This window comes from Ictalurus furcatus, chromosome 15, assembly GCF_023375685.1.
Source record: "Ictalurus furcatus strain D&B chromosome 15, Billie_1.0, whole genome shotgun sequence".
Lineage (NCBI taxonomy): Eukaryota > Metazoa > Chordata > Actinopteri > Siluriformes > Ictaluridae > Ictalurus > Ictalurus furcatus.
This window is the reverse complement of record NC_071269.1, coordinates 26,963,687-26,979,555: the sequence shown is the minus strand read 5'-3', so window position 1 is coordinate 26,979,555 and position 15,869 is coordinate 26,963,687. Positions and strand designations below refer to the sequence as shown.

The 15,869-nt window shown below is 41.8% G+C and overlaps 1 protein-coding gene across 1 annotated transcript; it reads right to left on the bottom strand.

Moving 5' to 3' along the window:
- Positions 1-303: 303 nt before the first annotated feature.
- On the bottom strand, positions 304-11,092 carry LOC128619544 (protein transport protein Sec16A-like). The gene is made up of 14 exons (XM_053643786.1): positions 11,000-11,092; positions 9,168-9,280; positions 8,888-9,026; positions 8,692-8,754; positions 8,489-8,603; positions 8,064-8,160; positions 7,878-7,980; positions 7,654-7,794; positions 7,417-7,570; positions 5,581-5,675; positions 1,100-1,141; positions 797-854; positions 482-638; positions 304-376 (listed from the first exon to the last, which is right to left on the bottom strand). The coding sequence occupies exons 2-13, from the start codon at positions 9,254-9,256 to the stop codon at positions 610-612; spliced, it is 1,125 nt and encodes a 374-aa protein (XP_053499761.1). The 5' UTR covers positions 9,257-9,280; positions 11,000-11,092; the 3' UTR covers positions 304-376; positions 482-609.
- Positions 11,093-15,869: the final 4,777 nt, after the last annotated feature.

Sequence of the window (15,869 nt, the reverse complement as noted above, 5' to 3'; positions counted from 1 at the left end):
TGTAGTTTAATATATTCTATTCCAACTCTCTCACCTGTTCCGTGTCCTGAAGTTCCATAGTAAACCACTTGTGGCTCAGGATTTCCTCGAAAGTTGGCTGATTATGAGGGTTTTTCAGGCACCATGATATCAGATGGCAGCACTCTGTGTGGGCAGTTATGAGACAGAGGGTGAGATGGAAATTAAAACTCAAACCAAAATTTTACAGCTTTATTCTACAGGTCTAAACGTGATGCTTCGGAAATGCAAACGATTTTCTCACCTTCAGAAACTAACATTGACCACGTAGTCATATGCTTCTCATCATAAAAGAAAACGTCTCCAGTGATCATCTCAACTATGAGTGCACCCAGATTCCAGATGTAAGAAGTAAGTCCTGAATAAAAGCAGAGAGAAACTGCAGCAACCATCAGCTACATCACACAAAAAGGTTCTCCACTGCACTCTCTTGGATTATATCCTGTATCTCTTCTAAACTGACCTGCACACATCGTGTTGGTGTTGTCCGACAGGAACTCTCCACAGCCAAAGTCAATCAACTTCACCTCCAGAGTGTCTGGATTGATCAGAATATTCTGGTTGTGTATGTCGCCGTGAAGAACTCCCCGTTTAAAGCAGTGATGAGCAGCTCGAAACACCTGCAACATGATAGCTCGACTCAGACGTTCAGACAACCGACCATCTTTCTTACCTTCACAGAATTTCTGGAGGTCCATGCAGTGGACGGGTCGCTCCAGCACCAAGATAAAAAAAGTGGACATATCGATCCATTCCAGGAGCTCCACCACATTCTCACAGCGAGGCGGCTTGGACACCATTTCCATTAACGCCACCTCCCGAGGCTTCTCTCCGTACTACAATTAAAAACAGACATGGTTCGCATGGGTTTAGAGAGAACATGTCAGTGGAGAAGGTTTGGATTGGCACTGACTCTAGATCAACAGTCTTCCTCTCATATCTATTATGAACGATCGTTAATAAAATCTAGGAACAAGTAAATGGATGCATCATTTTGGTCTAGATCTGCTCTATAACGTCACTGTGATTTACATCTTACTGCTTCTCTACAGAATCTCTGAAATAAGGGAAGTTTACTTACCAATAAGTCTTCATCCACTTTGAACACATATTTCATGGCAACCTGTTCACATGGACAAAACAGAATGAGTCATTTCAACAAGCCATCATTTTACTCCATCCATCCATCCATCTTCTATACCGCTAATCCTTTTCAGGGTCACGGGGGAACCTGGAGCCTATCCCAGGGTGCATCGGGCACAAGGCGGGGTACACCCTGGACAGGGTGCCAATCCATCACAGGACACAATCACATACACACTCACACACCCATTCATACACTACGGACACTTTGGACACGCCAATCAGCCTACCATGCATGTGTTTGGACTGGGGGAGGAAACCGGAGTACCCGGAGGAAACCCCCGCAGCACGGGGAGAACATGCAAACTCCGCACACACAGGGCCGCGGTGGGAATCGAACCCCCGACCCTGGAGGTGTGAGGCGAACGTTCTTTACCACTAAGCCACAGTGAGCATAATGAGTATAATTACTACAATACTATATTTTTCACTGTATTTATATTATAATTAGTGCAATTCCACAGCCATTACCTGAAAATTGTCATTCATTAATCACGTAATCATACATTAGTCACAGCAGGTGACTTATTTTACATGACTGCTTTGCTTCATGGTCCAGACTTTGTTTATATGCGTTCACTAGAATGATCCACAGCTAAACTGTTCAGACAAACATAGAGCTCCACACACTGGGAAATTATTTAGAAGCTTTGGGAACACCCCTGGGGGGGTACCGATTGTCTGAAGCCCGTATAGAACAAGTCACCTCCTCCTCAGCTTTCTCTGGCCTGTGCTAGAGTGTTTTTTTAAGAGCTATTTCAAATATATATATTAAATTGTGTCTCCTCACAGTGAAGCACATGGAATATAGGAAGTGCATTCCTCCATGCCCTTGCTTTATAACTAGTGGGGACATGCACGGTAAGGGTGTGAAATGCCTCGGCGTCTCTCATGCTAGAGTGGCGCTGCACGTCATTGCTCACTGTGAGAACTGTGAAAGTGCTATGCTGCCAACTTGCTTTCTTTCGTAAATCGGAAGGTATGTCGTGTATCCCCGTCACTCCGTTTCTGAGGTTGCCAAGGCACCTCACGAGACTGAGCCTTTGGGATCTGATAGCGAGTGTGAGTAGGAGGATTTCCCCTTTCTCTCTCTCCCTTGCATGAACGCAGCACCTGTGCAGTTGAATTCAAGCGGAGAGATTTATGTTCCAGTCTGGAAGCATGCCACGCTGTTTCTTTGGGGTTGGATGATATTCTGTTTACCACAGCATCTGATTTCCAGGATTATGGTGCTAGTTTGGCTGACACAGGTTCAGCGAGGTGAGCCTTCTAAATTGAATGAGCGCTTCCTGTCTGGCCCTTACTTACACACAGCGCTTAGACAGTAGCCATTCTTTCCTGATCTCCACAAGGAGACTGTGAAATTCTGGAAGCTGCCATTCTCAGCGCACATTACAAATGCAGCTGCCTCTGACTTCACCAACATTGCAGGTTCAGTGCCAGCAGGGGTATGCTTGCATACCAGCAGTTAAAGAGACACTAGCTGTCCATCTCTCACTGTACTCACTGTCTTTGGCCGCCTCCTGGAAGGCTCGGCCTGTACTGCCTATAAAGCCCTGTAGGACGACTTCCACGCTGATCGGCAAGTCCTATATGGCTGCTGTCATATAGAACAGGCAGGTGTCCATCAGAACATGGTTGAAGGAGCTGGTTTGAACCCGGAGGCAGTCAAGGAGCTCCGACGGGCGACTGATTTGACGCCAAGAATGACGAAACATGGACACTCCATGGCAGGTTTGGTCGCAGCGGAGAGACATCTCTGATTAAACCTGACAGAGATTAGAGAATGGGATAAGGCTTGCCTTTTGAACGCTTCGATGTCGTAGTCTGGTCTTTTCAGCAACACCGTAAGTGCAGTCGTCGAAAAGTTCTGCACAGCAAAACAACAGCCAGCAGTGTTCAGGCTGCTCATTCCACGAAAAGCCTTCAGCTGCTTCGAGCCATCCCAGAGAAAGCCACCCCCCCCACCCCCGCCCATGCATACATACTCGACAGTACCTCCGTAAACACATTGATCTGAAACCGGTGGCTAAGTCCTCCTGGTTTTCAGGTCCATAGGGCCATCCCTGACTTTTCAGTCAGGAAACGGAGGGCAGGCCCAACCACAGAGTAAGTGTTCAGACTGGCAAAACATATCTGCCTTTCTCCATGCCGCTCTCCAGAGCCTTGTCCGTATCTACCGCTGCGAAATGTGCCTCAGTCAGCAACAGGTTCCGTACAGTCAGTGCAAAAAAATACTTCCTGTACGTCTGTGTGTCATCACCTTCAGGGTCCAGAAGTTATACCTCACAGCAAACGCTGATGGTGGACTGTCATGCCCCCATCCTGCACGCTTGGCCCCCTCCATCAAGTCAGATAGTTTTTTCTAAGTTTTTCCCTGCTGCACACACACTTCAGGGGAACATTCTAAAGGGTCTAGCCTATGCAGAGGCACAATCCAAATTTATGCCCCTCACTCACTTGCAGTTGGGGACGTGAGAGGCTTCCCCCCTGCTACAGAATGTCAGGCAACTCCACTGCCCTTGTAGGGCTTCAGTAGCATAGCCACGATGTTGAGTCCTGTCCCAAAGCATCTCGTGCCTCTTTCGAACTACGTGGCAGCATGGAAACTTCTGCCAGGAGTGTCTCCATGGGTTCTACGAACCATACAACAAGGGTATACCATCCAATTTTGGTAAATCCACCTTGCTTCAACGGAGTGCTCCCTTCTGATGTGAAGGTAGATCAGGTTCCCATTTTAGAGCAAGAATTAGAGGAAGAAATAGAGGAAGTTCCTCCTTTAGAGGAACAGAGCAGGTTTTACAGCTGCTATTTTCTTGTACCGAAGAAGGATGGAGATCTGCATCCTATTCTGGACCTGCATCACCTGAACTACATGCTTGCGAGGCGCAGGCTCAAGACGCAGAAAGTTATTCTAGTGCACATACAACCAGGAGACTGGTTTGTCACGATAGATCTGAAAGATTCTTACTTCCACATTCAGATCGTTCTGAGACACAGGAAGTTCACAAAGTGCATGGATGCTGCTTTGGCTCTGCTGAGATTCCAAGGCATCTGTGTGCTGAACTACCTCGATGACTGGGTGAATTTAGCACAGTCGGAGGATCTGGCTTGCCATCACCGGGACAGAATTCTCGGTCATTTGCGAGAGTTGGGCCTCAGACCGAATTTACAGAAGCTCTCTCTTCTGCCAAGGCAGCAGACCATTTTTCTAGGAGTGCAGCTAAACTCATGCTCGATGCAGGCATGACTGTTTCCTGCTCATGTGCAATCTCTTCACGCCTGCCTCTCCATTTAGTAAGGGTCTCGTGTGGTTGCCTTCAAGCTCTTGCTATTTGGAAAAATCCTCCATTTCAATTTCGAGGAGTTCCTATGGGAGGTGTTCACCATCGGAAAGTGATTATGACGGATGCCTCACTGAATGGCTGGGGCGCTATCTGCAACAGTCGCCCAGCCTATGGAGTCTGGAAGGGCAGACATCTGTCTTGGCTCATAAATTGCCTGGAGATTCGTTTTGACAGAGCAGAGGTGGATCTGTTCGCTTTGAGAAATACAGCCCGGTGTGGTTCCCTCTGTCGCACCCAGCGCCTCTGGGAATAGATGCTCTGGGGAATGCATGGCCGAGGTCACGCCTGAATGTGTTCCCGCCAATCAGACCGCTTCCGTCAGTTCTGAGCAGAGTATGGGAGGATGGAGTGCGTCTTCTGCTTGTGGCACCGCTATGACCCTTCTGAGTTTTCGGAACTAGTTTCTCTACTGGAAACCTCCCCTTGGGAGATTCTGGTCAGAGACGATCTGTTAAATCACTAAATTAAAAACACTAAAGAATAAAAATAAAAGCCAAAACTAAGTGTTAAATGGTAAGAGGTTGAATGTTCTGCAGTAACACACACATTCACTCATCTGAACACACTAACACGTTCCTTTATTCTGTAAATGTACCACACTTCTTACATTTATATACAATTACACGTTCTAACCACATTACACTCACTCTCTCATAAACACACACTTACTTTAGTTTCTAAATATAGCATCAAACTACATATTTGATCAGAATGAATATTTTAGTCAGAGTTATTACACCTCCTTTCTATCGCGCTGTGTGATTGCGGCGCACATTTTGTATGGAAATGTAATGCTTTGGTTTGAATATTAGAATTTTCTGATGATCATTTTTATGGACATACAATGGACCTCATTTATGTGGGCTGTATTTTCCCACTCGCTGTTGCATTCAGATCAGTTCATATCAGTGATTCATGCACTGTTGTAATCATTTGTGAATGAAACCTCCTCAAAACAGACATGGGTGAAGATAATGAATCTGATTGTATCTTAGAGAAGTGTGTCATTGCTTTACAGTTCCTATACTGAGTTGATTAGTGCTAACGAACTGTACATGTGTAGACGTATTACCTGTAACCCATCTGCCTTACGCACTCCAGCGTAGACAGTGGTGCAGTCACCTTCCCCCAGCAGCTTTCCTACAGTGTAGCGTGAATCTAACTCCTCTGTCTCACACACACACACACACACACACACACACACACACACACACACATAAAATCATTAAATTCAATAGAAATAAGACTGAAGGAGCCTCGTGTTCTTGTCGTCTCTTGCAGTACACAGTGATGACATGTGTTTGCTGAAAACGATTACATCACCGAATTGTTATTATGCGATCCTGTCTCTGAGTATATTGTCCTAAATACATCCCCAATTCCAAAAGAGTTGGGACAGTATGGAGAATGCTAATAAAAACAAACAGGAGTTGTTAGTAAATGTACTTTGACTTGTATGTAAAAACTTATAAAATTATAAAACTTATAAAGACGAGGTATTTGATGTTTTATATAATCAGCTGCATAGTTTTTTGAAGATAAACATTTATTTTGAAATTGATGCATGTAGCATGTTCCAAAAAAGTTGGGACAGGGGTAGTTTAGGACTGATAGCAATGTGAGAAGTTGAAATAAGAAGGTGAGGTGAAACAGGTGAGGCAATCGTCTAATCATAGTATATCAGGAGCCTCCAAAAAAGGCCGAGTCCTTCAAGAGCAAGGACGGGTCGAGGCTCGCCGATCTGCCTACAGATGCGTCAGAGAGTAATCCAACACTCTGAGAAGAACATTCCCCAAAGACAAATCTATAGGATTTTGGGCATTTCACCTTCTACACTGCATAATATAATTAAAAGATTTGAGGAATCCGGTCAAACCTCGGTGTGTAAAGGGCGAGGCCGAAAACCACTCCTGAATGCGCGTGATCTCCGATCCCACAGACGTCACTGTCTTAAAAACCGTCACGAGTCTGTAACGGAGATCCTGACATGGGCTCGGGAATACTGCGGTAAACCTTTGTCAGTCGACACCATTCGCCGCTGCATCCACAGATGCAAGTTAAGACTTTAGTATGCAAAGCAGAAGCCATACATCAACACTGTCCAGAAGCTCCGCCCACTTATCTGTGCTCGGTCTCATCTGAGATGGACAGTAGCACAGTGGAATAGTGTTTTGTGGTCTGACAAGTCGACATTTCAAATAGTTTTTGGACAAAACAGCGTCGTGTTCTCCGGGCCAAAGAGGAAAAGGACCGTCCGAGCTGTTATCAGCGTCAGGTCCGAAATCCAGCGTCTGTCATGGTATGGGGGCGTGTCAGTGACCATGGTATAGGGGCGTGTCAGTGCCCATGGTATGGAGGCGTGTCAGTGCCCATGGTATGGGGGCGTGTCAGTGCCCATGGTATGGGGGCATGTCAGTATCTATGGTGTGGGGGCGTGTCAGTGCCCATGGCATGGGGGCGTGTCAGTGCCCATGGTATGGGTAACCTGCACATCTGTGAGGGCAGCATTACTGCAGAAAGACACGTACACATTTTGGAGAAACATACGCTGCCATCCAGAGCAGGACAACGCCAAACCACATTCTGTCCGGATTACAAGCGCATGGCTGCGTAAGCAGAGAATGCGGGTGCGAGCATGGCCTGCTGCAGTCCTGACCTGTCTCCCATTGAGAACGTATGGTGAATTATGAAGCGCAAAATAAGGTAATGAAGTCCTCGTACAGTTCTGCAGCTGAAGAAATGCATAACGGATGAATGGGGAAAATTCCTCTCACTAAACTTAAGTTTAATTAACCAATAGGTGTCATCACTCAGCACCCAAACGCTTAATACGTATTATTAAAAGAAAAGTTTCAAAAGCTAATTGTATTGAGTTATGTGTTCACTAGCTACACAGCACTGTGCGTACCTTGGAACTCCTGAGACTCAGAACTACATGAGATGGACTCCACCACATCAACATAAAAGTGAGAATGTGCACTGAATGCTCTGTGCAGCCGGCAAAGTTTTAGCAGCCACTCTGCTTCTTCTTCTTCCATCCCTTGGAGCAGCCTGTCAGAGAGCTACAATAGAGACAGGGAAAGTAAAGCACTGATGAAGACTTTGCATTTGTAATCTAGAAGCAAACATGAATCCTCCTAGTTACCATTATAACCCGTTCCATAACATAGCTGTTGATGAGCCGAGGGAACGTGAAGATGTTTCTAGCGATGCTCTCGCAGTAAGCGAGTGCCTGAGCAGAAAGTCCAGCATCAGCTAGATCACAGGCGTAAAGGTACTTTAACTCCTGAAACAGGTAGAGAACCATTCATTCTCAGTACAATGGTTCCTATTTGAATTTGAGATGAAAAAGAGAGGAGTGATTCAAACCTGGAATTGTGGCTGGCCGATCCCTGAGGTCAGAGACAGCACGTACTCATAGATCTCAGTTCTCTGCATCACCTCCTTCGACACTGAGTGATGGTTAATAACCCTTGTACAAATAAAACACATATCAAGTTAAGAAAATAAACACACACACGCTCATGCACACACACACACGTACACACAATGTACCAGTCATATCCAATGATGTGAAATCGTCTACGTGATCCCAGCACCACTTGCGCCACCACGTAGCAGATATGTGATGCGTAGATCCGTCCTCTGGAACCTGAAGATGAAAAACCAAACAAGCATGTGAGGATCAGCGTCCATAATCCGGTCCACTTTAATAGGAGCTCATTCATGGAATTATCAAATCATGTTTCTCAAAATAACTTCTTCCAACAACCAAGCAACATTCAAAGTCACTGAGATTCTTTCCTCATTATGATATTTGCAGTGAACATTAACTGAAGCTCTTGAGCTGTATCTATCTGACTTTATACATTGTGCTGCTGCTGCCACGTGATTGGCTGATGCATGGATGTTCCTAATAAATTGGACAGTGAGTGTAGTTAATTCCAGAAAAACCCTGTTACTGTGGAGTGTATCCCTACCTAAATCGTCTCCCATTTTAATAATGGCTTTTCTGTGCTCATCTCCTGTAGCAGTGGAGCACAAAAGCCTCGCCAGAGGAAGACACCAGTCCTCCTGGTTCTGAACACGGCCGAGCTGTAGCAGAACGTGACATGTTAGTCCCCATGATACAGACAAAAACAATACACACAGCACAGAGAGACGCTGATGCTGAAACTCTCACCTTTCTCCTCACACAGCCGTAGCCTTTGAAGAGAAGCACGGCGATTTCAGCCATCATTACTCTCTGTAAAAGAAAAATATCTTCAACTAGCACATCTACCCTACAGATATTTATTGATGTTTGCACTTCACAGCATCTCTGGATATCGTTACTCATCATCCTTCAACAATGACAACTGCAGAACTCCAGCACTTACTCCATTCCCATTACAGAAGTGCTCTACAATCATCCAGAAGAAATAGGATTTCTGTTGGTCAGGGTCATCCAGGTGTTGCAGACATTCCTGATATTTCCCCTGGATAAACCTGATCAGGTCGTCCTTCTGCACCTTATCACTGCAACAGATGATGTATAAACAACTGGATTATATAGATTACTGAGCACACACACACACACACAAACTTTAACCACCTGGTGATACGCTTCAGAACATCAATGCAAATATTTAACGTGTTAGAGAAGAAAGAGCGTCTCACCTCATCAGAGGACCAGGAAGCAGTGCATCCTGCCCATCAGGTCCTTCTTCTGGTCCAGGTGTAAAAACCTGAGTGTCAGGCACAGACATCGTCTTCACCAAGCTTTTCCAAATCTACACAACAGCAGCAGTTTATATGGATATTGTTCTTTATATGCTTATAGGTATTTTTATTTTCATATCCATCTCTACAGTTTGGCCATGGGTGTGACTCCTGAGGTTTGGCTAATGATATATAAAGCTCTGAATGGTTTATCTTAATCATAATTCAGTTCAATTCTGTTTTATTTGTATAGCGCTTTTAACAATGGATATTGTCTTAAAGCAGCTTTATAGAAATATATAAATTCAGGATATCTTATAATCAAACCTTGGTTCACCTGATGCAGGTTTACTATCAATAACTAGCATTAATCAGGGCTCAGACAGCGGGAGATTTATTTCTCACATCACCACTCAAGTCTGGAATAGCACTGTAGAGAATATTGAGAATGCACGCTCAGTAAATCCCTTTAAATGCAGATTATAAACCTGTTCCACCTGTTTCTATGATAAATAAATGTGAATAACTCAATTGAAAAACAGGAAAGCACTGTTAAACTGTGTCACGTCTCGAGACGTAACGGAGATAGGACGGATGCAAATGCAGTTTTACAGTTTTATTGAAGAGAGACACAGGCAGGTAAATCCAAATCGTAATTCACAAACGTAATCCAGAAACATGCAAAGGTCAGGCGATCAGCAAACAGGCATAAACTGGGCAAGGCAGGAATCAGTGTCGTGGTCACGGAAAACAGGGTCGAGATACAAAACAAGAAACATAAACAATAGCGAGGGACTGGGAGCGGAGAAACCAGCGTGGACTAAATCTAATGTTTAACCTAAATAACTCTCACAAGGAACCTAACATGGATATTAACTATGACTATCTATGGTAACGAATCGAATCGAATCGAATCTAAACTAAAAAGATCTAATCTAATATTCTGCGCCGTGTGCTGGGAGGCGCGTGGTATATATACACACATGATCAGCGTCAATTGCTGACGGCTGACACCAATCTAGACACACGTGAAATAACAGCCAATGACAGAACAGGGAGGAGACAGAACAGAAACATAACAAAAAGCACGTGTCCAATGTACACAATGTCACGATTGTCAACAAACGAACAGCAGGTGCTCGCGCACCTTGCTCGTGCACGCGCGCCCACATGCTCTCCAGCGCGCTGCTTAAAGGGGAAACCGCGACAAACTGCAGTCACACCTGATTTATTTACCAGTGATTAACTCTAGGAAATAGTCAATAATGTAGGTGTAATTTCTGCACGGTTTTAGTTTAGGAACTATTTCAAACCAGAGATGGCACAATAGACTTTTCCTTTTCCGATACTGAAGCCTTGAGTATCAGCTGATACCAATACCATCCGATATTGTTTTCTTTTAGAGACTACTAAACGTTCAAACGCGTGGTTTGTTTAACTGAAGCACTTCACAGTTAAACCCTTTCATGCAAAAATCACTTACACAGTAAATATAATAAATATAATAATGTATAAATACAGCAAAAACATTTCTGGTTCCAAAAGTTTTTTTTTTCCAAAATAGAACTCCAGTTTGCTACAGGATCCGATATCCGATAAGTTTCTCTGAAATCTCTCCACCATTCTGTTTGTGCTGGAATCGGGCTGATACAGAACCTTTCTCTAATGAAATATTAGTATAGAGTTGTGTACACAGTCATACACTCGTCTTCTAAATGTACTTCTAATCTGTGGTGTGTTCAGTGAGATGACACACCTGTCAGTTTTAACACAGGATAAATCTCTCTCACCTGAATAATGTACTTCCCAAAGAAGAAATGAGCAGCATCGCTAAAGAAGAATCTGTTCCGTCTCCATGACAACAGACAAAAACAGTCTAAAATTCTATTCTAGATCCTCCCCCAAAAGTAACACGACACCGCTGCAGTAACGCTCCAACACTCTCACCTGGCAGGAGTAAAACACTTTCTCGTTTTATTTTTATGTTTTATTTATTTGTTTCAAGCACCTAAGCTTGCTTTATTTCACCTTATTTGTATTAAATTTCAGAATTCCATAAAATGTCTTTAGTAACTGTTAAAATTGACCTCATAACCATCATAATGTACTTTATTAGTTATTAAACAGAAATAAGGTGTCACACAATAAACACTATGGAGTCTCATGAGGATAAATAAATTAAAACACGTGGTTCTTTTTCATTATAGACTCACTGATCACATTTTTTTGGGAACACCTGTACATTCATGCAGTTATCTAATCAGCCAATCACGTGGCAGCAGTGCAGTCTCATCAGCAAAATCATGCAGATACAGGTCATGAGCTTCATTTAAAGTTCTAAATGAAACATCTAAATGAAAAACAACAACAACAACATGTGATCTCTGTGACTTTAACCGTGGCATGGTTATTGGTACCAGACGGGCTGGGTTGAGTATTTCAGAACTGCTGATCTCCTGGGAGTCACAGATCACACTTTTGCCCATTCTGATGTTTGATGTGAACATGATCTCAAGCTCGTGATCTGTATCTGCATGATTTTATGGACTGTGCTGCTGATTGGCTGTTTGGATAACTGAATAAATGATCAGGTGTCCAGGTGTTCCTATTAAAGTGGATGGTAAAGTGGATTTGGCTAACCAATTATATCAATACATGCTATAGTATTATTACCAAACAGTGTAAAAAGTGGTTATGTGTAGTCATTAACTAAAGGGGTTCTTTCTACTTGATCGAACCCTTAAAATTCGCATTCATTGGTGAGGTAAGCTAATAAAGTCAGTCATATAAAAAATGTTATGACTTTTAACTATTAACAAATGACGTTTAACTATTAACCATTAAACCGAATTAAGTTTCATACAAAACATTTTAAAGTTCAGTTTACATTAGTTACAGTTATTAGCCATAAAAGCCACTACTGTAATCAAAAAAGAAGTTTCGGAGCTTTTCCTCTGCATGAACGAGATCGGAAATGATTTGATAATGGTATTTTGGAACCTTTGGTTACCATAGTGACAATGGTCCTGGATCAGCATTTGCGAATACAGTACATCCCAAGTACATCAATGAATGCATTCATTTTGGATCAACATTTTTCTTTGATGTTTTCAAAGCCAGTGAAGATTATTATTATCCATGATTAATCCTTGATTAGCCTATTCAGAAGGTTAGTAATAAATAATTTACTTTTGGAAATATACTGTATCTGGACTCAACCCACATAAATCAGGCATGGAAAATCTGATTATTAAACATTATTAGTAAACTGTATTCATTTCTTTAATAATAAAAAAAAGTAAATGTGGATTCAAGCTAACTAAACTCAGACATTAGCTAATTAGCACAAACCTGTTCTATGTAATTATCTACTAGCTAGCTCAGCGTTGTATTACATTATGCCACGTGATAGTTGAATTTCAGGAATTTTTAATTTTATAAATACATATAAATAATACATTTTGGGTTATACAAAGAAATGCACAAAATAACTTTGCCTCTTGACGGTCGGGTAACGGTTTTGAAGCAGTGTTGATCGGCACACGCTGATGACATCAGAGGGCTGTGATTGGTTGATGGAAATTTTATTCACCTCGACCGACACCTGACTAGTAACTTATCCGATAACAATAAATATATAAAGTGAACTCACCAATCCTTTTACCTCCAGAAATCTTGGAAAGGTTATAAGGACTTCTTTTGTTTGCCCCAGGAAGTGGACAAGGCCCTGTTGATATCTAAAGGTCATTTTTATTGAACTTCATCTGAGGAATGCATAAGAAACCACACAGCTCCCCTGCATGCATCTTCCTCCAACTGCTGCTCATCAAGCCTGGGTGTCCTCCTGTAATATATTCAGTACAAGGTTCTGAGGATGTCTGCTATGTTTAGGGGTGTGGTGAACCACATGGGGCAGAGTTAAGTAGGAAAAAAAATGTGTATTCACACATACAGCGCATTCATCGCGGCAAGTCACCAGAAGGCGTTCCTACTACTGGTTGTCATAGTAACATTTATTAATGGCTGGCACAATTAGCATTCCACTTTTGACAACAAACCAGTTTTCTTCCCACTTAAATTAAACATTCTGCAGGGAGAGCATTTGTAGATAAAAGTCACCAGTGTATATATGCATCATATCCTGTGTTCTCACATCTAGTCACCAACGGTTGCTGTCGCTTATGTTGCCGGAAGTCACCAGCTCTCGTTGAAAATGTCTCCCGTTGCTTTGTTGCTGCGAGTCGCTGTGTGTGCGAACGTGGCTGAAATCTTATTGTGTTGAAATTTGGTTCATTGCATCTTTCCTATTAATCTGTAAGTGGAGTTTAATACATCATGGAAGGCTTAATTGCTTTCAAAAATGGCATTTATCAGCCAATCAGCTTTCAGCATGCATTTGACAGTTAACAATGATCTATCGTCAAGACACATGAAGGTTAGTGACCTTCTAGGAGCCTATGCATCCTGGGTCACTGGGTGGAGCTGTTGATGCTTTCACACTTATTAACAAGCACACTTGGGAAATAAGGCGTATGTTGAAATTTCCTCCTGTTTCTGTGGATTAAGACATAATAATTCCCACTCAACTTTAAGATCATTTGTGTAATATGCTAAAGCCACTTATGCAACCTAGTCATAGGATTCTTGGCATACATTTATTATTAATACAGTTCACTGAAAACTCATAATCCAAGCGCTTACATGTTCATGCAATAAAAATAAGAACATTTATAGGTCTGTATACATCAGTGGATGGGTTTGAACCACACTTTACTCTGTCCATCAAGACCAAACGGGTAGAGGGGTGCCAATACATTTGTGCAAAAGATCAGACATCTTAGACATCTATGAATTCCTTTTTAAGTGTAAAGTGTTCTTTGGTTTGACTTTTTGAGAATACCTTTAAGAGTGTTCACTTTTAACCCTTAATCCTTAAAGAGAACAGCATATTTTTATTATTTATATTATGAATCACCTCCAATTCACTGCTGTAAGTTAAGTGAACAGCTTTGCTATACTGGCAAATATGAAAATAGCTGATTTGTAGTCTTACAGTCTCTCCTGTGCCAGAATGGCGGTATAACGTAAAGAAAATGGCTGTATAACGTAAGACAATGGCGGTATAACGTAAGACAATGGCGGTATAACGTAAGAAAATGGCGGTATAACGTAAGACAATGGCGGTATAACGTAAGAAAATGGCTGTATAACGTAAGAAAATGGCGGTATAACGTAAGACAATGGCGGTATAACGTAAGAAAATGGCGGTATAACGTAAGACAATGGCGGTATAACGTAAGACAATGGCGGTATAACGTAAGAAAATGGCGGTATAACGTAAGACAATGGCGGTATAACGTAAGAAAATGGCTGTATAACGTAAGAAAATGGCGGTATAACGTAAGACAATGGCGGTATAACGTAAGAAAATGGCGGTATAACGTAAGACAATGGCGGTATAACGTAAAGAAAATGGCGGTATAACGTAAGACAATGGCGGTATAATGTAAAGAAAATGGCGGTATAACGTAAGACAATGGCGGTATAACGTAAGAAAATGGCGGTATAACGTAAGACAATGGCGGTATAATGTAAAGAAAATGGCGGTATAACGTAAGACAATGGCGGTATAACGTAAGAAAATGGCGGTATAACGTAAGACAATGGCGGTATAATGTAAAGAAAATGGCGGTATAACGTAAGACAATGGCGGTATAATGTAAAGAAAATGGCGGTATAACGTAAGACAATGGCGGTATAACGTAAGAAAATGGCGGTATAACGTAAGACAATGGCGGTATAATGTAAAGAAAATGGCGGTATAACGTAAAGAAAATGGTGGTATAACGTAAGACAATGGCGGTATAACGTAAAGAAAATGGCGGTATAACGTAAAGAAAATGGCGGTATAACGCTGCACTGCAGGGTGTTAGGTGTGAGTTTAAAGTTAATTTAAAGTTTTGCTGAAACTCCGTCACATTAGTTCATAAACTTTAAAGTATTTAACATTCAAACTAGAACTAACAGAACCCAAGTGCTTGAGTCTTCTGTAATGTTACTCAATTACATTTCCATTTAAACAAAACAACTTTCTAATATCCATTTTAATTTGTACAAAGACCTAAGAACTTTTCACTGTAAACTTTTTGGGTTGATTTACCGTCTGAAGAGAACGCTAAAAGGAAAAAAATTGCATACAAGTTGTATAAATGAGCTTTTTGTCTAAACATTGCAAAAACCGACATCTTAGGAAATGATCTTGAACATAGTCAGCTGTGTCTATTTCCTATTACAAGATGACCAGAAACCACGTACAGTACTCTGTGAGACAATCAAAACTATTTATAGACTTAAATTTATTTATTTTTTACTAATTTCAAGCTTTTCATTCTACTGGCAGATCATTTTGCTTCTTTTTTAGAAATAAACGCTTAAAATGACAAAATTACCTGCTCAATAGAACAAATCGATTTCAAGCTTAAAATGAGTAAATAATGCCTAGAAATAGGTTTAATAATCTTATATGTATGGTATCTTTACGGTCAGCTTATAATAGGAAATACCAGATACGTTGAATAATATTCAAGATAATTTCACTGGATATTTATTTATTTATTTTTGCAGTGTCTGTTTAAACGTGTAAATCGTATTCCGTGTGTT

Coding starts and splice junctions, on each gene's coding strand:
- LOC128619544 (XM_053643786.1), bottom strand. CDS start 9,256: ATGTCTGTGCCTGACACTCAGGTTTTTACACCTGGACCAGAAGAAGGA. Junction 1,142..5,580: donor GTAAGGCAGATGGGTTACAG/GTAATACGTCTA, acceptor CCATGTGAACAG/GTTGCCATGAAATATGTGTT. Junction 639..796: donor GGTGTCCAAGCCGCCTCGCT/GTGAGAATGTGG, acceptor ATCATGTTGCAG/GTGTTTCGAGCTGCTCATCA.